Here is a 25,323-nt window from a genome sequence, read left to right on the forward strand (position 1 = left end):
ACCTGTATCGTAAGTCAGTAATAAAATATTAGCTGAAAATGTTATATCCACAATAATATACATGAAAACAATTCTCATCCTACAATTAAATATTTTGTGAAACTATACGAAAAACAGCTGAAGGCTCGAGAAATAAAATGGCATGCATGATTTAATGTTTTGTAAAGCTCCTTTATGCACTGAAATACAGTCAACACAGTAAACACCACCATCAAAAATATTTTACAAAATCCAATTCCCCAATTCCATTCAACGCCCCCATGAGGTTGCAGAATGGATAGGGTGATTCAATTTTATTTTACAGTATTCAAACATCTCCATCAGCTTTGTGCGAGTAGTTTGACATTAAGGGAGAAAGAATGAAGAAAGAGGCAGGTGTTTGAAAAAAAATAAAAATAATAATGGAGTATGTTTTGCTGCTGGTAAAGTCCAGTAACATCCAGGGTAATTCTGGAAAAAACACCCATGAAAAACTTTTTAAACTTAAACTTGAGAGCAAAATATTAAGCACCTCTTGGCAAGAAAACATCGCATGTAAGTGCTCTTGTGTTCAAGAACAGTCCTTTAAGTGTTTAAGCATGAAACAACTAACATCAGCTACAGACGTGTGATCTTTACACCCTGTTTCTGTTTCACTGTTTGACCCAAGTCTCTGTGTGTGTTATTGCGAAGGCAGGGGGATTCCTCTGGGGTCCGTTACCTGTCCCTCCTGCAGATTTTTGACCAGTTGAGCGAGCCAGCGCTTGGTGGTGGTGTCATCCTTCAACACCTGAGCAAAGGTTGTGTCTTTTAACTGGTCAGGTAAACACTGACGGAGAGCCTCTCTCGCTCTACAGAAGGGGTGTTTAAAAAAAAAAAAAAAAAAGAGAGAGTGAGACTATGAGGCAGACAGAAAGGGCAAACAACATTTAACCTGGGCAAACATCACCTGAGTGATGTAAAATTTAATGTGGTGTATGTAAATTTATACACCCACTCTAACACGTACGCAATGGGTCTGTCCCAAAACCTAGTGAGCTGTCTACATAGAGGGCAATTTACGTCATAGTGTGCGCTCTCCCTATACATAGGCTGTCCCAATTCTAAGATACATCATTATGCTGCCTACTGAGATATCTTAAATCTGCTGAATTTTAAGGCTGCATTCAACCATTCATCAGCAGCAAAGGCAATTCCATGACGCAACTCAGGCACAATTCTCGTCCATTTCGCTTTTCTCCCAAAACTAATTCAAATTAAACAGACCACTAGGTTTTATATCCAATGGTTTACATATACTCCTATATACCAAATTAATGTAAATTGTACCTAATATAGCTAAGTAGCATAAGTTGTATAAAAGCATAGGCTAGAGCAGGGGTCACTAATAGGGGGATTGCAGCCTGAGTCTGGAACCAAACATTGTCCTCTCTGAACCTGGGCCAACAACTACTTAATGTTGTAATTTTTCCCAGCCATTATGACACAGGTTTAGTGGTCCAGGAAACTGAACGACCAATCTCATCCCCACTTATACTAGCTGTATAAATTGAAAGTACAATTTATACATGTTCTTACTGAAAAAAGCTTGCTAATTAGCCAGGCCAGCAATTCAAGGGAAAGAGCACACAACATACGAGACGGATTAAAAGAATGTTTGAAATACCTGGAGTTGTCGGAGAGGCGTAAATAACAGCGTACAACGTGCTTCAACAGCCGTGCAGAAGGTTCTTTAGAAAGCTGCAGTACCATCTTCCCCTACAACAGACAACCATGTAAAAATGTATAGAAATCACTCATGATAAATGCTGTTGAATTTAATAAAGTTCATGGTCAGCACTGGAGCAAATCAAAGTATGAGGCAGGCAAATACAACGAGGTCTATGGATAGATCATCAATAACATGCACAGAGAAATTCTTCATACTTTCCCTTTTATCATTTCTATAGTGTCAACTTCACACACACACACACACACACGGTTATTTAGTAAATTCAGCTACTATAAGCTGCATCCATTGTGAACAATCATTCAATTGAATGACAATGAAACTGAAACACTTGTCATTGTAGTGTGGGAGGTTTCATGGCTAAATTGGAGCAGCCTGGTGGCCAATCTTAATTAACTGCACATTGCACCAGTAAGACCATGTGCATCTAATGGTTCAAACATTGTATCCTGAAGGCGGTGCCATGTATCAGGACGACAATGCACCAATACACACAGTAAGACTGGTGAAAGATTTTTTTGATGAACATGAAAGTGAAGTTGAACATCTCCCATGGCCTGCACAGTCACCAGATCTAAATATTATTGAGCCACTTTAGGGTGTTTTGGAGGAGTGAGTCAGGAAACGTTTTCATCCACCAGCATCACGTAGAGACCTGGCCACTATCCTGCAAGAAGAATGGCTTAAAATCCCTCTGACCACTGTGCAGGACTTGTATATGTCATTCCCAAGACGAATTGATGCTGTATTGGTCTAAAACCAGGTGTTTCAGTTTCGTTGTCCAACCCCTGTATACACACACACACACTCTCTATAAAACCCTGTGCCCAGTTTCATAAAACACCTTGAGTGAAAATGTACCTTAGGTTTTCCCCTAAACTTCCCTTAAGCTCTTAAATGTTCCCTTAAAAACCACATTAACCACATTATCTGCCCAAACTAACCCCACTGTGATTCAATCAGCATGTTGCCCTTACCAGGATCATGGCTACATGAGAGAATCGTTCATAGGTTTGACAGATGTAGGCCAGGCCCGTGTCATCCAGTAAGATTTTCTGCAAAATAAACGTAGCAACCTACAACACAAAAGATACAGTAGTAAATACAAATAGCCTCGTCACAGCACAGCACGTGGGCTTATTTCACAGATCAGACTGTGAACATAAGTTTTCAGTTCAACAGATTTCGATATTTGAACTGTTACATTACTAGTCATTTCTGATTTCAGTGATTTATTCTTTATCTGGCAACATGTTTTTTGCTAACATCTAAAATCCTTTGTTTACCAAGAGATGATTTATGAAATTAAAACTAAAATATAAGCATTACAAATAAAAATTTGTCTGAATTAACATCGTGCAGCCTAGTATTTAGCCTGGATATACATTTACTGTGCTCTGGATTAAAATATGTGACCAAATTGCCACTTTAAAAGATCACTGTTAGTCTCAACAGTTCTAACAGGGGCAGCATGATGAATTTGTGACCTCACCGTCTTGGAGAGTTCACTGCCAGACTCCATGATGCGCAAACACAGCGGGATGATCTCTGTTGTCAACAAGAAGTTAATCACTTCTTGCTCATCTGTTTTGACCAATGCTCCTGGAAATACAAAACAAGACGATGTTTGGTTTACAGGGACATTGTTTTAAACATTTCTCTTTTAAACATGTGAATATGTGTAAAAATTTAAAACAAACCGGCTGAATATATTTCAGATACTTTAATATTATCAAGGATATATTTATATGTAACATTTTTCAGCATCGTTTTTAGCCAAATGTCCAATATGTAATTTTAAAATACCAAAAACCTTTCTCATAAGCTCATCTCTAAAACAGATCAAGAAACAGACTGGCACATACCAATGACTCCAAGGCTGGTGAGACGGAGGTACTCGAATGGTCTCGTTTTACTGACCGTGTGCAGAAATGGGTAAAGGAATAGTGGAATGTGGGCTGCCAGAAATGCAGAGCTGGAACAAACCAAAGCTCAATAAGCTGCTGAAAATATACTGGGAATGCATCATATCAATACTGGATAATGCGAAAATAGCAATCTTCTTGAACAGCAACAATAGATGAGCCTTCAAGACATACAGTGCAAATTGCAAACCCATTTCCAAGGAAGTGCACAAAACGTAAACAAAATTCTGTGGAAAACGTAAAAAAAATAAATAAAATAAAAATAAAAAATAAGTTGATGTTCAAAGCAGTGTATGTCAGTGTATATTTTGGTCATTCTATTTTCATCTTAAAATCAGATATTTAAGATATGAAAAACAGATGGTCATTTGATTTTCATTTCATACTCCAAATCCATATAATGTAAAAATGAACAATATTTCTTTTTTTGATCTTTGAAACCAAAACAACAAATTTGTGAAGAATAAGAGACGGAAAAATTGAAATATTTTTTTCAAACCAATATTTAACATCAAGGTAACTCAAGATGCATAAATACAAAGCACTTTTTTTTTATGTTTCTCTTGTAAGTTTACTAGAGCTGTTAGATAGAATGGTAGTTTTAGATCCACACTCTGTCACACATGTCAAGAATGGAACCATCTGCTACAGCCATAATATCAGATCTGATATTACATTATATGGATTTGGGTATGAAATAAAAATCTAATAACCATCCGTTTTTAATGTTTTAATATCTGTTTTTAAAATGAGAATAAAATTACCAAAACGTACACGGACCATTAAAGCCACTGGGAACTTATTTAGATTTTTTTTTATAATGCTAAACTTGGGTGTTATGCGAAACATTCAGCAACGTTTAAATAAAAAACACAAAAAAGAAATATGATAAATCACTCCTCAAAAATCACCAGTACTGCTCTCCTCTTGATGTAGAAAGGGCAGTCCTAAAATTGGGTGACACTTTTGTCAGTATTACCCTGACCAATCACAAGGCTACTGTAGCCAAGTCTCTTCTCTGAGATGATAACAGCTACACTCAGTGGGGAGCACAGCAGAGCAGCAGCTGGGAAAGATATCCCATTCATACAATTATGTTAACAAAATCACACCAAAGACACACAAAAGAAAAAAGACATGAACGGCTGTATAATGTCATTTCTTCCCGCCTGTGCCATATTATTGTTTTGTTTATCTTGTGTAAAATGACAACCGAACTTCAGAGTAAAAACCCAGAAAAAAAACTTTTTTGTTTTGTCTCAAGGCTGTGTTGTAACGTAAACAGCATCCTGTTCTCCAGTGATAGACAGCTGTCAGTCACTAGCATATTGGACCATGCACATACTGTTCTCAGACAGCTCTAAGGAGCGTATTTTGGTCATTTTTGAGGAGAGATTTATTACATTTCTCCTTTACATTTTTATTTGAACTTTGCTGAACGTTTCACATGACACCCAAGTTTAGAATTATACAAAAAAAATCTAAATTTCCAATTGAGTTCCTAGGGGCTTTAAATCATATATTAAATGGAAAATAGTACAAAGAAAACATATTGAAACTGAATATATATAGATTGTGAAAAATATTTCAAAATTACAAACATACACAGACACAATATACAGTAGCTTTGTTTTAATGGCCGTAGATGCAATATGTTTTTGTTTGGAGGGTGTAGAGTATGTTCTGCAACAATTACCGTGTCTCGACATGTGAGGCCACACACTGCAGCAATGCCAAGGCATTACACACTCTGTTTGACTGGTGGGCCGTCAGCGTGGGGGGGTTAATTGAGGGATAAATATTCACTATTTCCTGTATAAAAAAAAAACAATAAAAAAATACAATCAAATTACTTAATATAAGTAGATATGAGTTTTTCCCTTTTTTGATGGCAGAGAGGGAAGCACTGCAGCTGGGAATGGGTAGAACAAAAAAACGATGTTATTCAAACTGAGCAGCGGCCTGGTGCTGGTCCTTTGGCCAGCAAGCACAGCCTCTCTCATCTTCAAAATGTCTGGTTTTTCCTCAGGTAATGCCTTATAATTGTCCTAATGAAACCAGACATTATTAAATTGGCAGATTTCTGTGTGTTGTGCAAATTTCATTTATTTCCCAAAGTACAAGCTACTGGTATGAGTCTGGCATTACCCCACCCCGAGTATAACAACGTCTTGACCTGACTGTGCTGCCCGAATATTGTTTAGTAAAATGTAGATTATTTTTTTCAGTTGATCTTAGCTGAACAGCATATACCAAGTTATTTCTAAAGGTATTTCTTTGATTATTCCAACAGTTAACAGTTTATTTATTTATATTCTTTAAAATAACCAAGGCCTGTAAATTTGTAGTTTAAAAAATTTCTGTACAATCCTTATCTCAGAACTCAGTTTCAAATTTCTTTAGTTAAGTGATTACAGCATACGTTCAACATACATACAAGTTGGACATCTACATTTCAAATGTGCAAGTCTGAAAATCTGACTTGCTGAACCTTATACCTTGTATCAAAACTCAATTTCACAAACAAGTAGAAAGGGAGGAGAAAAAAAAAAATAAATAAATAAAAAATAAAAAAAAAAAAGAGCGAGGATCCTACTTAAAGACTTTAAGCTTGAGTTACTGTTCAACCCATGTAAATAAATGTCATTTATATAGTATAGTCTTCTAAATGCTCCAACGTTTTTGTTTGTACCTGAAGGAGTGCAGCAATAGTTCCACACGAGTGCCAGAGCATTGGAGCCAGATCAGTCACAGATTCTCGTTTCTTACTGAGTTCCAGCAGTGCATTCTCCCTCGTCTCAGGGCTTGAGAGCTCATTGATCCACTGATAAATCTTCTCTCTGTCCACCTGTGCCAGCGCAGTACTTACAGCCTTAAACACACACAGTCAAATTTTACAATTATTGTATTTCAGAAATGTTTTTGCTATTGATGTAGCAGGATATTAGACAGGCATGGAACCAAACCTTATTCTTCTACATTAAAAATAGCAGTGATACATACCACACACCACCATGACTAATCAGCCTAAATTAAAAGTATTTTCACATCATTGCTCCCTGATCAAAAATTAATTTAGTCCTGCTTGTTATCACATTTTGATAGAATGCAAATGGCTTTTGTATGATCACAGGCACAACAATTTGATAAGACATTATTTTCGCTAATATAACTTCAGTAAATTGGGATGTCTTTATATATTAGGTTTTAAATGTAACTATATACAAATAATTAAATTAACAATCATAGTATTTGTTTATTGTATGAAAGTCGTAAATGTTTATGTTCAGAATAACACTGATATTACAATATGACAAAAATGACATAGGTCATGGTTTATGCACAAACCTTGTTTTAACTGCTACTCAAATCCCAGTAGCCCACTATTTGTTGTTTTCAGTACATGCCTATTATCAATTTATTTAATTACACATTTTGTTTTACGAAAGTGTTTCCTCAATTTATTAATTCATTCTCGCAATAAATTGGTTCCCTCCATTTAGTTAAACTGAATGAAGCACTATTCCAGAACTGCTTAGTGAAACTAAAGGAATGGTTTATTAAACTAATAGGAAGCATTGTTAAACTATGGGAGTTATTAGTTATTTGGGGAAAGTTTGAAGCCTATAAAGACTTATATCCCACACTCACAGTATAGCAGGGCTAACAGATAATTAGCATTGTTAGCATTAGCCAACAACAAGACAATCATATTCATTTTTTTCAGTTTATTTGAATCACCAATCTATCATTAAATAATAAATGCAAGCTCTGTAAAATCAAAAATACGTAATATTATAGAAGCAACGATTTCAAATGTGCATTTAAAGCAAACAGTACACGTCAGATACCTTAGCGATAGCTAACTTGGCTATCGTGCCCCTTAAAATAGTGCAACTTGATTTTGGTAACTTCCACCTTCTTTTCAGTCCACCTTAAATAGTGCACCATATGTGTGCATTGTACGAGTCAGGTTGCCTTTTTCAAATAATCCTCCTCCAATTTACGTCCATTTAAGGTAGAATTAAAAAAATGTAAAAAAAAAAAACGGTGAACAAATAACCCAAAGGCTACATATAGTTTTCTCATTTAAGGTAGAACAGAATATTTGAACAAGAAGCCAAACACAGCCCCATAAAATAAGCCTATTCAAGACACTTTTTAAGGTGGACGGAAAAGCAGCCAACGTAAGCTACGTAGCTATTTGGCTAACAGGCCTCAGTCAGAGTTAGTGATAGTAAATGAAGGTTAAAATGTGAATACAATGCTCTCTAACTCACCGCTCCCGTGGCCAGCATTCTGTCAGAGGGCTGTATTTCACCTTTCTGGAGCCGTGGATTATCCTTCTCTGCCAAAATTACTGAAACTTCCTTCATTCACATAGAAAATGTTGTCTGTTGTGAATACAACGTTTCACAACTCAAACGCAAGTCATAGTAGTTCCAGCAGAGGGCGTACGATCAACTTCTTTTCTGTATTGACTACAACTCCGGTAAAAAAAAAAAAAATCACCCTGTCCACGTGGGGGTTTTTAATTGCTAAAATGCATATCATGAGTGAAATAACCATTGAGCCATTGTCCAGCAATACAAAACCTTAGTGTTCCAAGGACAGCCTCAAATGGGCGATGCAGCCAGGGTCATAAAGTCAAACTTTCTTATGTCATAAATTTAAGGAGCCAATCCTGTCAGCTTGCAGGGCAGGACCTTCAAACTGCAGATGAGTGGCTAAAAGGTAATTTGACATAGAGGCATAATCATAGAACCTCTTGCTGAATGAAGGTACTTTTATAACCTTTATGAACAGTTGGGTTTAATTTGTGATTTAGGTCAGCTTTGCATGCTTTTCTAAGCCAAGGTCACCAAACAGAAAATTGCTTTATGACAATATAATTAATAAATTAATTAAATACCAGATTTAAACAAAATGAAAAATCAAATATAAAATATCTTTAAATGACAAAGAAATAACCAATAAAACACCACAAAAAATAAAATAAAAATCAAAGCACGTAACCAGTGATCACAACTGACCTGTATATTTATTTGTGTTTTAAAGAGGGCATGGGTTCATAGTTAAATGTCAGGTGACAAGAATGCTCTCTCTCTCTCTCTAGCAAAGGTGACATAATTCTGTGATAATTGTGTTCATCAAAGTGTTGCAGAGACATTGCTTTAAACATTGAGTATAGTTTTGTACATAAAAAGCAAAATAGTCCAATATTGTACCCACTAGCAGTATGTTATGTTCACAACCTTTCCTAATCAATGTCATATTTAACACCAAATGTCAATAATATGTCACACTTTGTACATACTAAATGTAGTAATATGCATGGACAGTGACTGAGGGTGGTTTGGTGGGAAATACTTCACATGTCAGAAGTTATTGAACATGGTGATGATAGGAACCAGACATCTGAAACATTTAAACTTCTCAAAGCACAAATGGTCACATATATGTTGCCTATTGTTTTCACACATTGTTTTACAGTTCATAATCCAAAGTTTATCATTTTAGCTAACGTCACCCCTGCATAGCTACACTTCAGCAACAATTTGGGATAACTCAGAAATGACCTAGAAACACCTTAACAACCAGGTTACAGCAGAAATGGCTATTCCCAACCAAATTAAAAGTTACGATTTTAGAATAAAACCACACTTATGAAGATTTTTATTAAAAATCTGTTTTTACAATTGTTTTACAATCTATTTATGTTATTAATAAGGTTCTATACACATTAAATATAATTTATATACATTATATAATTATTTATGACATGTAGATAAAAAGTGTAACAGTAATATTATTTGCCAAATAGTGAACCCACATCCATCTACACTGTCCAACCTCAGATCTTGCCGGATACTGACCTTACTTTGTTTTCTCCATCAGTCAGCATTAAGCCTGTCAACCTCAGCACATATTGTTAATATGTTTAACCATTTAACAACTAAGTTTAATCAACCAATCACCAAAAGAATGCCTTTTTAGACACCGATGATTATGTTCTCTACCTTAACATGTGAAATGACAAAATTCACACTCTCAGATCTTAGTTTAATCTTTACCTTGATGCTTTCAGTAAGTTCTCTGACTTTTATTATTAGACAAAACAGAAGTCAGAAGAGTTGTGACAAAATGATTATTGATTTTAATGTGTTTACAATCCAATTAATAAGCATGTAATAAACATATATTAATCTCTTAATTGACCTTTATTAGTGTATTCTTATTTTAAAGTGGTAGCAAAGTGTTTTATGAGGCATTGTAATACATTTCACATTAAAAATAGCAAACATTTTTCAGAGGATGAAATAAATATAAAAAGATGAGAGCCAGCAACCATTTACAAAATATTAATTTTTAATAAACCCCTCCCTGTATCACTACCTTAATGTGGTGGAGGGGTTTGCGTGCCTGCGTGAGCCTAGGAGCTATGTTGTCTGGGGCAATAGCCCCTGGTAGAGTCTCCCAAGGCAAATTGGTCCTAGGTGATTGGCCAGACATAGAGTGATCCATAAAGACCCAGATGAAGAGAGTAAAAACAGAGACAAAGCTTCCCTTGCCCAGAGTAGGGTTACCGGGGCCCCACCCTGGAGCCAGCAACTGGTGGTCGGACTTTCACTCATGGGGTCTGGCCGGGCTCAGCCCGAAGGAGCAACATGGGTCCACTCTCCCATGGGCCCACCACATGTGGGAGAGGTAGTAATCCGGGTCTGGTGCATTGTGGATCGGGTGTCAGCCGAGGGTAGGGACCTTGGCATTCTGATCCTCGCTTATTGAAACTTGGGGACCCTAGAGGGGGTGCTGGAGAGTACTCATTCTGGGGACTCAATTTTTCTGCTGGGGGACTTCAACGCTCACATGGGTAATGACAGTGAGACGTGGAGGGGCGTGATTGGGAGGAACGGCCCGCTGATCTGAACCCGAGTGTGTTCAGTTATTGGATTTCTGTGCCCGTCACAGTTTATCCATTACGAACACCATGTTTGAGCATAAGGGTGTCCACAAGTACACGTGACATCAGGATAGCCTAGGCCGCATTTCGATAATTGACTTTATAGTCATATCATCGGACCTGCGGCCATATGTTCTGGACACTCAGGTGAAGAGAGGTGCTGAGCTGTCAACTGATCACCACCTGGTGGTGTGTTGGATCAGATGGCGGGGGAGGATGCTGGACAGACCTGGCAGGCCTAAATGTGTGCTGAGGGTTTGCTGGGAACGTTTGGCAGAGGAACCTGTCAGAAAGATCTTAAACTCCCACATCTGGCAGAGCTTCGACTGCATACCGGGGGAGGCTGGTGACATTGAGTCCGAATGGGCTATGTTCTGGACCTCCATTGTTGAGGCGGCTGAACGGAGCTGTGATTGCAAGGTTGTCGGTGCCTGTCGGGGTGGCACTGGCCGGGTGGGCTGTCAAGCTGAAGAAAGAATCCTATCGAGCCTGGTTGGCTTGGGGGACTCCAGAGACTGCTGAAAGGTGCCAAAGAGCTAACCGGCTCGCGGCTTTAGCTGTCGCTAAGACAAAAACTCGGGTGTGGGACCATCAGGCGACTCAGGAGGGGAAAGCGGTTTTCCACCAACATTGTATATGGTGGGGGTGGGGAGTTGTTGACCTCGACTGGGGACGTCATTAGGCAGTGGAAGAAATACTTTGAGGATCTTCTCAATCTCACCAGCACGTCTTCCACAGAGGAAGTAGTGTTTGGGGATCCTGGGGAGGGCTCATCTATCACTGGGGCTGACTCCTTGGCGGTAGAGGTTCGCCCCGGGTTCCTCAAGGCTCTGGATGTTGTGGGTCTGTCCTGGCTAACACGTCTTTGCAACATCGCGTGGACATCTGGGGCAGTGACTTTGGACTGGCCGACTGGGGTGGTGGTCCCCCTTTTTAAGAAGGGAGATCGGAGGGTGTGTTCCAACTATAGGGGGATCACACTCCTCAGCCTCCCCGGTTAGGTCTATGCAGGGATACTGGGGAAGAGAGCCCGACTGAACCTCAGATCAAGGAGGAACAATGTGGATTCTGGTCGTGGAACACCGGACCAGCTCTTTACCCTCGCTAGGGTCCTGGAGGGTGCATGAGAGTTTTCTCAACCAGTCTACATGTGTTTTGTGGATCTGGAGAAGGCATTCAACCGTGTCTCTCGGGATATTCTGTGGGGGGTGCTCTGGGGGTATGGGGTACTGGGCTCTTTGCTACGAGCCATCCAGTCCCTGTAAAAACAGAGCAGGAGTCTGGTTCGTATGGCTGGCAGTAAGTCCGACTGGTTTCCTGTCAGGGTTGGACTCCGTCAGGGCTGCCCGTTGTCACCGGTTCTGTTCATAATTTTTATGGACAAAATTTCTTGGCATAGCCAAGTGGCAGAAGGTGTCTGGTTTGGTGGTCTCAGGATACCATGTCTGCTTTTTGCGGATGATGTGGTCTTGCTGGCTTCATCGAGCCGGGACCTCCAGGGTGACCTCTTGCTGGACCAGTTTGCAGCCGAGTGTGAAGCCGTAGGGATGAGGATCTGCACCTTCAAGTCCGAGTCCATGGTACTCAGTCGGAAAAGGGTGGAGTGCTCTCTCCATGTTGAAAGTGAGATCCTGCCTCAAGTGGATGAGTTTAAGTACCTCGGGGTCTTGTTCACGAGTGAGGGAAAGATGAAGCGGGAGATTGACAGGCGGATCGGTGCAGTGTCAGCAGTAATGCGGGCTCTGTATCGGTCCGTGGTGGTAAAGAGAGAGCTGAGCAGAAAAGCAAAGCTCTCGATTTACCATTCAATCTACGTCCTGTAGTGTAACATATACATATATTTTTATAATTTGTTTTATAGCCTTGACCTTATTCAAACTCCTCCAACCTCTGATATTTGACTTAATGAAATTAATTAAGATTTATAATTGGCTTAAGCAATTAAAACATTAATAATTAGTTTGAGAATGAATAATAATCATGCTAAATGAGTACGTCAGGATTTTCAGGAGAATAACGAACAAATCGCAAACACTGTGATTTCAAATAATGAGAGTTTATTAATAAAGAGAAGATATTTAATTAACATAGCGTAGCCTTATAATCTCACGGTATCACAGCGGGAAAAAACCCGATTTTGACCTTAAGGTGGGCTAGGCACTACTGTCTTGTGATTAAATTGTTGCTAACTAAGGTTAATAAATGATAAATTATAAAGAGGGTTTATTTAGACATCAGCTCCTGGAAAAGGTGTTAAATACGCTAGCTTACTCGTTCGCCGTTTCACCGAGCCGTCGCGTCCTGCTGTTTAATCTCCGTGTCCTGGGGTGCTCTCGTCGTTCCCACGTGGTGAGAAACAGGCCCGCTTATGGAGGATCTCTTTCCGGTTGAGTTGAAGACTTTCGATTCCAAGCTGAGCTGCGTCGATCGAGATTTCTCTTCTTTGGATTTTCACAGGCGTGGCTGGTTTCCACCGGAATGGAGCGGCTTTTTCAGAGTATTAGCTAGTCTCGTTGTTCAGTTTTCCAGGAGTACTGTCTTCAGGAATCAGTTATAACGTTAATATATCTGTTATCGACTAATCAAACGGTTGATACCTTACTTTGGCCACAAATAAGTTTCACCCGCTTTGATCACTTGTGAGATCACACTTCGATGGGTAATTAAACATAAACAAGATTAAAAGAAAAGAAGATATTCAAATTACTCGACGTATTAGTAAAACTTCATACTCTTAGCTAATTTCGAGACGTCTCTCGTAAGCTTTTTCTGAAGTCTGAGATTTTCCTTTGTTTCGTTGTCGGCGTGGAGAAGAAAGTGTTTCTTTGTTGTTCAAAGTTTCTTCTCGTCGGTTGAACTCTTCTTGGCTTTCTTTCGTGGTTCGTTACTTCTGTCGAGCTCTCGGGACTGAATTCTCGTAACTCTGTTGAACTTCGAACTGAACTGCGTTGGGCTGCTCTGTGTTTTCAAGGCTGGCACGGTCACGCCTTAACGGGAGGAGTCCTCTTTCTGATTGGACACAAATTCAGTCTCACGTGACTCTCGCGAGGGGGAGAGAGTCGAAGGGGGTTTGAATCATTGATTCACACATAAAGAATATGAATTTCGCGTATTGAAATTCTTATACCTGTTATCAACATATAACAATGGGTACACTGGATCATTAATATCAAACATTTACATAAGGTTTCATTTTTAGGTCCCATTTATGACGATACGCTAGAAAGGAATATTAATCCGTTTTCTCTTATTCAGAGGTAGGATTTCTTTTCATGATAGAAACAATCCACAATATACAACATTTCATTAGGAGGTAGGCATTCATCTGAGGGTACAGAAAGTGACATTAATACATCTGCTTATACACAAATAATCAGAGTTCGACTATTTTCCGCTATGGTTTCCGGCGACTCCGAGCGAGGCGTAGTTTCGCCAGTGTCCATTTGGGGTTGCTGTTGATCCATGTGTAGGTTGTCGCTTAGATGAGTCAATGGGGTTCAATTCGAGGTCACCCCCTCTGAACATATGTTGATTCCCGTGGAAGATAACGAGACATCGAGGTGCCACTTTGTCCCAAGCGGGATTATAATCCTTCCTTTTGTTTGAGGTTCCTGTCTCTTAAGAGCATTATAAAAATTGGTTATCTCGACAGTTCCTGTTAGTTAAAAGAGAGAAGGGGGTTGTTGGGGCCATGTGTTACTTTAAAGGGTTCTTTGATGTTTTAGATTGGGTGTGTGTGTGTGGGTGTTTGTGGGGGTGCAGGGTCCTGGTCAGAGTGAGAAAGGTTTAATTCAAAGCCTTTCATTTCATTATTTCTTCATTGTCCAGTGTTCATATTTGGCCCATACTCCACTACAGTCCCAACCCTCACCTATGGTCATGAGCTTTGGGTAGTGACTGAAAGAATGAGATTGTTTTCTCTGCAGGGTTTCTGGACTCTCCCTTAGGGACAGGGCTAGGAGTTTGGACATCCGGGAGACACTCGGAGTAGAGCCGCTGCTCCTCCACATCAAGAGGAGCCAGTTGAGGTGGTTCGGGCATCTGATCCGGATGCCTCCTGGACGCCTTCCTGGTGAGGTGTTCTGCGTATGTCCAATGGGAAGGAGGCCCCGGGGCAGACCAAGAACACGCTGGAGAGACTATATGTCTTGACTGGCCTGGAAACGCCTCAGTATACCCCCGGAGGAGCTGGAAGCAGTGACTGGGGAGAAGGAGGTCTGGGTTTCTTTACTTGGACTGCTTCCCCCGCGACCCGGACTCGGATAAGCGGTGGAAAATGGATGGATGGATGGATAATGGATAACATCTGTAGTTACCGGGTTTCACTGCATTTTCTTTTTCTTAGAATAACTCTGTAAAGATAGTAGATTTCCTGTTACTCACTAGGATCAATAAGAAAATCAGGGTACTTCCCATCTCTAAAAGTCAAGTAGGAAGAAGTGCTGGCCTGTTGACAATGTTTAGTGAAAATCAGTTGCATCACTCAAAAAAGAGTCCCCCCTCCAAGCTTTTTGCCCACCGCTGAATCACTAATTAACTAAGACCCTGCAGACATTGTGTTTGCTTTGGGTTATGATGAAATGCTTTGGAAAGATGAAAGAGTAATTTATTAAACTGAGGGATTGATCCACAGCTCTGTTACTTAGAGAGTGTAGATGCCTACTATGTTCCATTAAAGTTTTTTTTATTAAAGCAGTCAGTTGATCCCAACATTAATTCACACAATTTCCAAATGTCCCACAATGTCAAATAGAAATGACTCATGATATGTTATTTTTAGCTTTTGAACTGAATCTGCAAATGTAATGTAGCTAAGTAACAGAAGCTTATAATGCCATTACTTAACTTGAACCATTTACAGTTTTATTAAGGTTACGGATGTATGGGCTAATGTAGTATTCGGAGTCTTGCCAAAGCTGGGAATCAAACCATATTTTACTTTGTGATTTCGTACTGTGCAGTGCTTCCAGTTAGCATTATTCAAAGTACATAATTAAATAAAGTATGTAGCTATTTAACTACATTTTGCCACTTTTTGCACTGGAGCTACAAGATGGATTTAGCTGACAAGTAATTACTGCAAGGTTATTTAGTTATAACCTAAATGACACAGGATCCTGAGAATAGTCCTCCACCCACATAATATTAGGACAACAGCAGGCCTTAATGTAAGTAGACAACAAATAAAATGGCAAGTATATGGAAGTAGAAGAGGGATATTTCCAACAAAGTGGCCATTGAGAGGACTTAGAATTGGGGTCTATCCATACAATAGATTTAAAAAGGTGGGATTTCTAATAAAGTGGCTAGTGAGTAGAAACAGAAGGTATGTTCCTAATAAAATGGTGAGTGAACAGAAATAGAAGGCACTTTCTAATAAAGTGGTGAATGTGTGTAACTCTTGTTATACACATTTTAATTATTAGCATTCATTTCAGTGATTAAAAGGGACAGACTACAGTGTTATATAAAAAAGTGGACAATCATTGTCTGCTGACCCACATAATGCTCTGTGGGGCAGGTTAATCATTCCAGAGGAACTCTGACTTGGTGACGGCTGTGTAAACTTGTCCGAAGAGCTTTAAGGGCTCAGCGCTTGGATCTGTGTGAGTGTTTCATTCCAAGTGTGATCTCACAACCATGGCAAAGCTAATCGAGTGTGTACCCAACTTCTCCGAGGGACGAAATAAAGAGGTAAAAGGAGCCGTGAACCGAAAGAAAAATAAGGATTGATTTGTTATTGAGCATGCCATTAACCACAATGCTTCATAATTCATGCTTGCATACTGGTCTACATGCATATACATTGGGCTACAAATCTAGGCAAGGCTGACTTTTATTTATATTTATATCCAATTCTTTAACAAAATTAGACCGTGTTTTTAACCATAACTGCAAACATAGAAGCTATAGAAAGAGCAGCGTTATGTTATATTAACATGACAAGAACATCTACAAGAAACGGGCATTTCTGCATATTTTAGTACACTCTGCTCATTTGATGAGATTAACATATCAGGAAGAACAAAAGGTGCCACAACCTCACTTCATTTTTCATCGACCATGCAAATATATATGTGTGTGTGTGTGTGTGTGTGTGTGTGTTTTTCTACTATGTTAAATTTAGCATACATATTATTCCACATTAAATGTGCAGGTGTTTGTATGGTGTAAACAACTAAACAATCACTGGATTAGAAACACCTACCTTGTATCTACACTCATTGTCCATTTTATCAGCTCCACTGATCATAAAGAAGCACTTTGTAGTTTTGTAGTTCTACGTTTACATACTCTAGTCCTCCTGTTTCTGTGCATGCTTTTTTTAAATCCCCATTTCTCCTTCAATGATTTTCATTGGTCAGGACCACCATAGAGCAGGTATGATGGATCTGGTGGATCATTCTTAGTGCTACAGTGACACTGATGTGGTAGTGGTGTTAGTGCGTGTTGTGCCACCCTGAAGTATATTTGGAAAGTAAATATTTGCAAATTTCTGGCCTGAGAAGTTTTATTTATTTATTTAAATATTTAAAGTAATATTTCATTGGAAATTCTAATTTACAATTTTTTAAGACAAGGCATTTTTAGTTTCTGAAGTTTGTTTCTTGGATTTTGCACTGGAGTTAGGAGTCCAAAGTTACTAATAAGTAATAAAAGCTCAAATCTGACCAATTTACATGGTACTAATGGCATACCTGCATCATCACACACTCACCTTAAGTTGTTAAAGAAGCAATAATCATCTTTACCACCAAAAGTTGCAAATTATTTTATTGTTTATTCATTTTCTCTCTATTTATTTAGATATCTTAATCTAATGCCAATTTCTTTCCAAAATTAGTATTAGTTTTCAGTTCCATCTTCCCTGATTGCACAGTGAGGCAACCACATGCTTCTTTTCAAACTGCTGGTGGGAGAGGGGCGTTATTTTACACAGATAGTGAGTGCTCTCTAGGATTAGTAACAATAAGGATCATCAATATGAATAATTCATTTCCTGGTGGGAAGGCCAAGGATAAAAATACTGTGCCACTCAAGAGCACTATACAGTTGTGAATAAGTTTTATTGCCAGTTTCATTACTTTAAAATCACCCACAATTAGATTTTTTTTCTGCTACTTTGTTAAAATGAATACTATATATTTAAAAGTTTAATATATATGCAAATTAACTTACAATTTACATGAAGTATAGCAAAATACCCACGAAAGATATATTAAAGGAACTACCAGTCATTTTCTCCAACCTTTTGTCATCAAACAGCTGTTACACTGAGACGTAGTAGCATGGATGTATTTTTGTATACATGACTGTTGCTATACTGGGACACACTTTTTGGAGTATAAACTGCAGAAAACTGTAAAGAAAAATGTATTCTTTCTTTAAATTGATAGGGTACAATTATAGTGATGCATTATACCAAGAATATTCATTGCTAAAGTTTGTTTGAATGACTTGTGTGTGTAAATATGTTTCAAGATGTTCTGCTCCAATCCAGGTGATTGATGCCATAGCTGATGCCATCTCAGCCACAGAGGGCTGCAGTCTGCTTGATGTGGACCCTGGGTCATCCACTAACCGGACAGTGTACACATTCGTAGGATCCCCCCAGGCCGTAGTGGAGGGGGCGATAAATGCTGCCCAAACTGCCTTCTCCATAATCGACATGACCAAACACTCTGGTAACACAAATGAACTTGAATTGGAAAAAAAAACCTAGGCCACAAGTTTCATTGATATAAAACACAATAGCACCCAACTGTGCTGATATTCCTAACCTCATGGAACTAGCTTAATTCTCACTCATTCAAAAACCCTCACTCACTCAAGGTTAGGAATTTAATTGAATTAGTCTCATGTTTTTATGTGTAGGTGAGCATCCTCGGACAGGGGCTATGGATGTATGTCCCTTCATCCCTGTGCAAAACACAAGTATGGATGACTGTGTGAAATGTGCAAATGAGTTTGGACGGAGGCTAGCCGACCTGCTGCAGGTTCCAGGTAAGATACACAAGAATGGAAGACAGTAGAGCATAGAATTTGTGTCTCATGAGTGCACTGCTTAAAAGAAAGGTGCAGTTTTTCTAAAGCTATTATAACATTATGTCATTTCTAAGAATATTTCTATATACTTTATACAATTCTGAAATGTGAACTTATAGATAATTGAGTTGCTGTTTAAATACATAAATACATTACTGTAGATATGTAAACATTGACGTCCTAGTCAGTCTATAGTCTATAATCCATATATGGGAACTATGATTGCACTGTCCTCCTGTTTTGAATGTAACACGTTTTTGAGATCACAAATCACTCTCTCACTCTCTCTTAGTGTATCTTTATGGAGAGGCAGCGCGGACTGAGAGCAGAAGATCTCTACCATCTATACGAGTGGGAGAATATGAAGCTTTAGCAGAGAAGGTCTAACTCTAGTTTCACTTTAATAGAAACAATCCCATTTTACTTTCACACCCTGGCTACTTTGTTAGAAACCCAAACCTACTACTTTTTCACACTGGCCACTTTCTTAAAGGCCTTGACTTTCCACTCAGTTCTTTATTTTATTTTAAAAACCCCACCAAGCTTGTACTAACTCTAACTGGAAGATGTCTCTCCTACAGCTAAAGAAGCATGAGTGGGCTCCAGATTATGGTCCTGCCACCTTCGTTCCTTCATGGGGGGCCACAGTTACCGGAGCTCGCAAGTTCCTCATCGCATACAACGTGAACCTGCTGAGCACCAAAGAGCAGGCACACAGAATTGCTTTGGACATACGTGAGCAGGGAAGAGGAAAAGACCAGGTATACTCATGTGTCAGATTGAGGTTTAGGTTTTTGTCCTTTTGGACAAACGACACAGAAGAGGTGTGGAAACAGGATGAATCTTTTATTCAAATTGTTATTTCCCTGATAAAGAGGTTTTGATAGTACACTGTAGAATTCTTGAGCACACACAGAATGTCAATTTAAGATATGAAGCTGGATTTAACTTGCTTGTAACTCATTCATTCACACTCTTTCAGAAAAAGGTGCAATTCAGTGCTTAGCCTCAGTGTCATCATGTATCTTTTTATAATTGTAGTATGTGTGTGTGTTTTTTTTAGCCAGGTACTCTGAAGAAGGTGCAGGGGATGGGCTGGTACCTGGAGGAGTCTAACTTGGCTCAGGTGTCCACCAACATCTTAGACTTCGAACAGACACCTCTCAGTAGTGTGTATGAGGAGATCTGCAGGGATGCGAGAGTGAGTTTCTGCACCTAAGTTTACACTTATCTCTGCTCAGTGGTCAGTTTATTAGCACTATTTTTATTACACTATACTATACACACTGGCCACTTTATCATAAACACCCACCTTGTATTTCCACCACTTTAACCTACCTTTATTTTGGTTGTTAAAATGTGCAAGTATGTCAGTAATTTTCATTTGCATGTGGTCATTGATGTATTCAATTTTTTTGTTTGTTTTGTTTATTATAATGACTTTTTTTAATTAATCCTCTTTCCCCACTACATGCTGTGTCATGTTTGTATATTATGGCTATAATAAACAATATAAACAAAAATGTGCCAAGTGTTTGCACTTTCAATAAATGCAATGTATCCTAAAACCTTAATGTCCACAACTGGCCTTTAAACATTGCTGTACCTTTAGCTACATGTTAACACAAAATAGCTTATATTTAACTGTGCACATCTTTAATTAGTGTGTAATTAAATAAATTATTTAGTTAGTGTCTTTATAAAACATCTCCAAAGCAGTAACTTTATTGGAAAAGGAAAAAAAACTTTTTTCAACGGTCAGCAGAGGTCAGTGTAACTGCTTATCCAATTCAGGGTCGCGGTGTGTCCACAGCCTACCCGGAATCACTGGGCGCAAGGCAGGAACACACCCTGGAGGGGGCGCCAGTCCTTCACAGTGCGACACACACACACACACTCACACATTCACTCACACCTATGGACACTTTTGAATCACCAATCCACCTACCAATGTGTGTTTTTTTGGATTGTGGGAGGAAACCCATGTGGACACAGGGAGAACACACCAAGCTCCTCACAGACAATCAACCCGGAACGGGACTTCAACCCACAACCTCCAGGTCCCTGGAGCTTTGCGACTGTGACACTACCGTGACGCAAATAAAAAGATTTTATTCCACATAATTTTGGAGCATTACTATTTATCTATTCATTTTGAAAGTTTCATACAGTGTGAAGGAAAGTGCTGTGACAAATGACATAGTAAATTAAAAATCAACAAAAAGTGAAATACAGTGAATTCTTTGGATGGTGACGATTTGTTTATATTACAGTTTCAGTTCAGATTTATTGCGACTTCAGTGTGAATGCTAACAAGGTGTCTGATTGTCCAGGAGCTGAATTTGCCAGTGGTTGGCTCTCAGATTGTTGGACTCATCCCCTTAAAAGCAGTGCTGGACTGTGCTGATTTCTACATCCAGAGAGATAAACTCTTTGTGTTTGAAGAGGAACACAAAGTTCGGCTGGTGAGAAGAAGCTCATTCAGCAATATCCTTAAAGCAAAATGAAAACAAAACGTATATCATTGTCAACTAATTCAGTGTAGTTTTGTTTGGATTATAGTTTTGTAGAACACTTTTCACCTTAAGATCTAATCCCTTTTATTAGGTCATCAGCAAACTGGGTTTAGATTCTCTGGGTCCCTTCATTCCTAAAGAGAGAATCATAGAGTAAGTCTCTACTTTTTTATTGCCAAAAGTATGCAGACACCAGCTCATCTAACATTTCTTTATAAATCAAATTTCCACTACTGAACTGGGGCTTGCCCATGTCTGGCAGTGAGCATGGTGATCGTAGACTAGTGTAAGCCACTCCTTATTTTATTACATGCTTTAACGTAAAGATTAGGACAGTTTTTATTCCAAAGTGTACAGTGTACATAATCTCTCCAGTGAAGACATGAATGCTCTCTTCTCTACATGATTGGCTGCTGCTGTGCACAGATATATGGTGGAAGCCAATCAGGACGAGGGACGACTGGTGTCTCTGTCCCTGCAGCAGTTTGTGTGCAGTGTTGGTGCCAGGACAGCTGCTCCAGGGGGAGGATCTGTTTCTGCAGCCATTGCTGCCATGGTAACGAGAAATAATTATCACATCTCTCTCAATTGCTGCATTAAGGCCTGATTATCACATCTGTGACAATTATTGCCATGGTAACAAATTTAGGTGTATCTCTTGCAATCAATGTACATCACAATTAGTAGTAATTACCATGGTAACAATGAAAGGGATTAAAACTAGCTGTCATGTTCCCTATACTCTTTACCACGGTAACAACAGTACTGTGCTGTGGCAACAAAGCCTATCACATCCCTTCATGGTCATTGTAGCAACACTTAACTGAGTAATGAAGTATTACTAACAAGTACTAACAGCATTATACAATTTTATTTATACTGTGATATTATCTTGTTTTCCCTTTACAGATTAGTTTTTTTCTTTCCCTCTTTCAGGGAGCAGCTTTGGGTTGTATGGTGGGTCAGATGACATATGGAAAGCGCCAGTTTGAGGATGTGGATGGTGTAATGAGGAAACTCATCCCTCCATTTCATCAAGCCATGAAGGAGCTGCTGCTCACTGTAGATGCGGACAGCACAGCCTTTAACAGCTACATGGTAAACACATGTGCGCCAACATATTATAAAGTTGTAATATTTTTACTCCTTGTTTATTAACATGAATTCCATGATCTCTATTTAATTCCAGGCTGCTTTAAAAATGTCCAAAAGCTCACCAGAGGAAATTAAAAGGTATGCTCATGCACATCTTTACTTGTCATTAACTGTGTTTTAAAAAAAATATACATTTCAAATTATTAACACACAAATTCAATATAAATATCCTCAATAGGAGGGGAGAAATGGACTTAATTGTATACGGCTATCAATCAGACCTACTACATGCTATAGCACCATCTAGTGGATTCAACCTCCAATGCACAGCACACATTGAACGTGTCCGAAACTTGAAAGAAGAACTGGGGGCCCCTTCACACTGCACCTGGCATTAGTGTGGCCACACGTCCTGGTTTTACCGGGACTGTTCTTTTTTTTTTACTGTCTGTCCTGGAAAATTAATCATCCTTTTCAGGACTCCTATTGTCCTGGTTTTTCGGAAAAACGCCCTTCCATTCACATATACCCATTCCATTCCACGACATGCACTGTACCTCATTTACATTTGTACTATGTTCTTTGATAATGCCAGGTGTGAACTTGGCCTGGGACATGCTCAACTTATTACGTTATTAAAACAACACTAGGTTATTTCTGCAACCAAATTAGCACAAAGAAGCATAACACCACCCCAAGCTTACTTTGTTAAAATGTAATTGTAGTACAGCGGAGGACATAAGTAACACATCTGTGGGTGCTCAAACAAAGCAAGCATGATTTTATCTCTCTAGACATTGTTTTCAAGTATGAACACTGAGTACATTATGGATAATCTACTTTATGGCTGCAAATGCAAATAATGGGAGGTGGTCTGTATTAATTTTAATCTCTATTGTTCTTCAGGAGGGAGCAGGCTATGCAGGACGGCCTGAAGAAAGCTGTGAGTGTTCCACTTTCTCTTGCTGAGAAAGTGACCACACTGTGGCCAGCACTCAGAGAGCTCATCCAGCATGGCAATGTGGCCTGCAAATCAGACGCACAGGTGAGAGAGAAAGGCACACAGAGAGTATTGAAAGTAACTTATTATAATAAGAAAATTGTTGTTATTGACTGTAAGTTGAGCTGTTAGCGAGCAGTAAGCCGTGAAAACCAGTGCTGTAAAACAATTTTTGTCCTCTCTACAAAGCAATTGTGATATTAAATGGACAACACAAATGCAAATTTCTTCAAACATTCTGTACATTGACATTAAAAATATTTTTACCACAATAATATAACTGATTCACTTTAACACAAATAGGGAAATGTGATTCACCAAAATTGGTGAAAATAGTTGGTTTTCTTAAAGATCTACTAATTAACTAGACCTGACAATTGCACTCTTCTCCTGATGAACAGGTAGCTGCTAAAGCTCTGGAGACGGCTGTGTATGGAGCTTATTACAATATCATCATCAACCTAAAAAATATCACCGATGAGTCCTTCAGAAGGGCTGTAAGTAAACAAACTCATTCATCGTCATTCATCCAGGAACTTAAAAAAACAATACACAAACAAACCTCTAAATCATTTGATTCTTCACCTCCTGAAAAAAAATATTTTCTAAATTAATGTATTAATATATTTTTAATTAATTAATTAATTAATTGATTATTATTTATTTTTCGTTCTATTTGTGTTTATTAGACAGAGGAAAGGGCATCCGCACTACTGCAGGAAGCAAGAGAGAGCGCTGCTGCAGTGCTGGAGGCAGCCAATCAATGCCACTGAATTCCCACCTCTCTCCCTTCAAATCTACAACAAAGCATTTTGATCCAGAATCTTTTCATATTTCATTTTTCAGTATTATATCAAATCTTAAACAAAATGATAAACTGCTGTATTCCAGTGTGGTCAGAATATTCTGCATTGATTATGCATTATTTGTTCAAATATATCTTATAATAAATTTGTAAAAGACAAATATATGTCTTTTACAAGTACAAAAAAGACATAAATTGACCATTTAATTAAAAAGCATCTGCACACTGCAATTAATATAGACAATATAACCAACCCATGGAAATGTTGTATGCATGAATTCATTATTTTTTTTTATCTTCTGTAAACATTTTATTATAATTAGGACTATGGTGGAAGCCTATCTTTAATCCTTAGGCTCAATGTAGGGACACACATTGGACAGGGTCCACATCACTCACTCACCCTGTCACATTTGAAATGAGTAAATGTAAAGCACAAATGTTTTGATGTGAGGATATGGCGCCATTTTCTGTCCAACCTTATCACCATGTTCACGTTTCTTGTAAAGTCACTGATTGGTCAGCAGGTGGCAACATTTCATCACACGACCCTAGCAACCAACTGGAATAACACTAGTAACATGACACCTGCCTTGGATAACATAGCAAATGTCTTGCCACACCTCAGCCACCAACTGGGATCACATAAGTATGGCTCAAGAGGACATAAGTAATCATTGAACTAACATAAGCGCCATAGCAACCACCTTTGATGAAACATCAACAGCTAAGCAATACCTTAGTAGTGTCAAGTCAAAGAGTTTGTCATTTGCACAGTAAGGAGACAGGTTTCCGTTTACAATTAAATTCTTTCTTTGCTCCTCACTAAGAATGCCAAATAGAAAAAGAAAATTACAATGAAGCAAGAAATAATAACTAGTATAAAGTACAATAGTTCAATTATAGATATATACATAAGTGAACATGTGCTACAGTAAATTGACATTGGCATGTAAACAACTTGACAATCATTTTGTATGACGGTAATGTGACAGTGGCATTTAAACCTGTAGACAGTAAAACGCAGGGTTATTTCTGAGGTAGGTTCAGGAGTCTGAAGGCAGTAGGGTAGAAAGAGTTCTTTAACCTGGTGGTCTTGCATTCTTGCAGAAGTGTGAACATTATATGCTGGGGGTGCGTGGGGCCTTTAAAGGAGGCTCTCCTGTGGTAGATGCTCCGCAGAGAGAGCAGTGGAGTCCTGGTGATCTTCTCAGCAGTCTTCAACACTCTCTGCAGGCGCTTATGGTCCATCACAGTCGTGCTG

At 38.8% G+C, this 25,323-nt stretch overlaps 2 protein-coding genes across 2 annotated transcripts; one reads left to right on the forward strand and one right to left on the reverse strand.

Annotated features, from left to right (window-relative positions):
• Positions 1 to 230: 230 nt before the first annotated feature.
• On the reverse strand, positions 231 to 8,219 carry LOC136676954 (CCR4-NOT transcription complex subunit 9). Its single transcript, XM_066654267.1, has 8 exons — positions 7,914 to 8,219; positions 6,326 to 6,505; positions 5,330 to 5,445; positions 3,574 to 3,683; positions 3,201 to 3,310; positions 2,686 to 2,784; positions 1,646 to 1,737; positions 231 to 830 (listed from the first exon to the last, which is right to left on the reverse strand). The coding sequence occupies exons 1-8, from the start codon at positions 8,007 to 8,009 to the stop codon at positions 662 to 664; spliced, it is 972 nt and encodes a 323-aa protein (XP_066510364.1). The 5' UTR covers positions 8,010 to 8,219; the 3' UTR covers positions 231 to 661.
• Positions 8,220 to 16,147: 7,928 nt separating this feature from the next.
• Positions 16,148 to 24,291, forward strand: LOC136677155 (formimidoyltransferase-cyclodeaminase-like). Its single transcript, XM_066654593.1, has 14 exons — positions 16,148 to 16,291; positions 18,099 to 18,282; positions 18,473 to 18,601; positions 18,936 to 19,024; positions 19,225 to 19,404; positions 19,707 to 19,844; positions 20,977 to 21,108; positions 21,251 to 21,312; positions 21,586 to 21,715; positions 22,096 to 22,257; positions 22,349 to 22,392; positions 23,161 to 23,299; positions 23,656 to 23,751; positions 23,944 to 24,291. Exons 1-14 carry the CDS (start codon positions 16,238 to 16,240, stop codon positions 24,025 to 24,027), a joined length of 1,623 nt encoding a protein of 540 aa, XP_066510690.1. The 5' UTR covers positions 16,148 to 16,237; the 3' UTR covers positions 24,028 to 24,291.
• Positions 24,292 to 25,323: the final 1,032 nt, after the last annotated feature.

The sequence above is a fragment of the Hoplias malabaricus genome, chromosome X2, assembly GCF_029633855.1.
Source record: "Hoplias malabaricus isolate fHopMal1 chromosome X2, fHopMal1.hap1, whole genome shotgun sequence".
NCBI classification, from domain to species: Eukaryota; Metazoa; Chordata; class Actinopteri; order Characiformes; family Erythrinidae; genus Hoplias; species Hoplias malabaricus.

Bases quoted from the DNA above. Each gene is read 5' to 3' on its own strand.
- LOC136676954 (XM_066654267.1), bottom strand. From the start codon at position 8,009: ATGAAGGAAGTTTCAGTAATTTTGGCAGAGAAGGATAATCCACGGCTC. The intron at 6,506-7,913 runs GTGAGTTAGAGA...TGTGTGTTTAAG, and splicing joins GAATGCTGGCCACGGGAGCG to GCTGTAAGTACTGCGCTGGC. The intron at 2,785-3,200 runs GTGAGGTCACAA...TTTGTGTTGTAG, and splicing joins GCAGTGAACTCTCCAAGACG to GTTGCTACGTTTATTTTGCA.
- LOC136677155 (XM_066654593.1), top strand. From the start codon at position 16,238: ATGGCAAAGCTAATCGAGTGTGTACCCAACTTCTCCGAGGGACGAAAT. The intron at 19,845-20,976 runs GTGAGTTTCTGC...CTGATTGTCCAG, and splicing joins AGATCTGCAGGGATGCGAGA to GAGCTGAATTTGCCAGTGGT. The intron at 21,109-21,250 runs GTGAGAAGAAGC...CCCTTTTATTAG, and splicing joins AGGAACACAAAGTTCGGCTG to GTCATCAGCAAACTGGGTTT.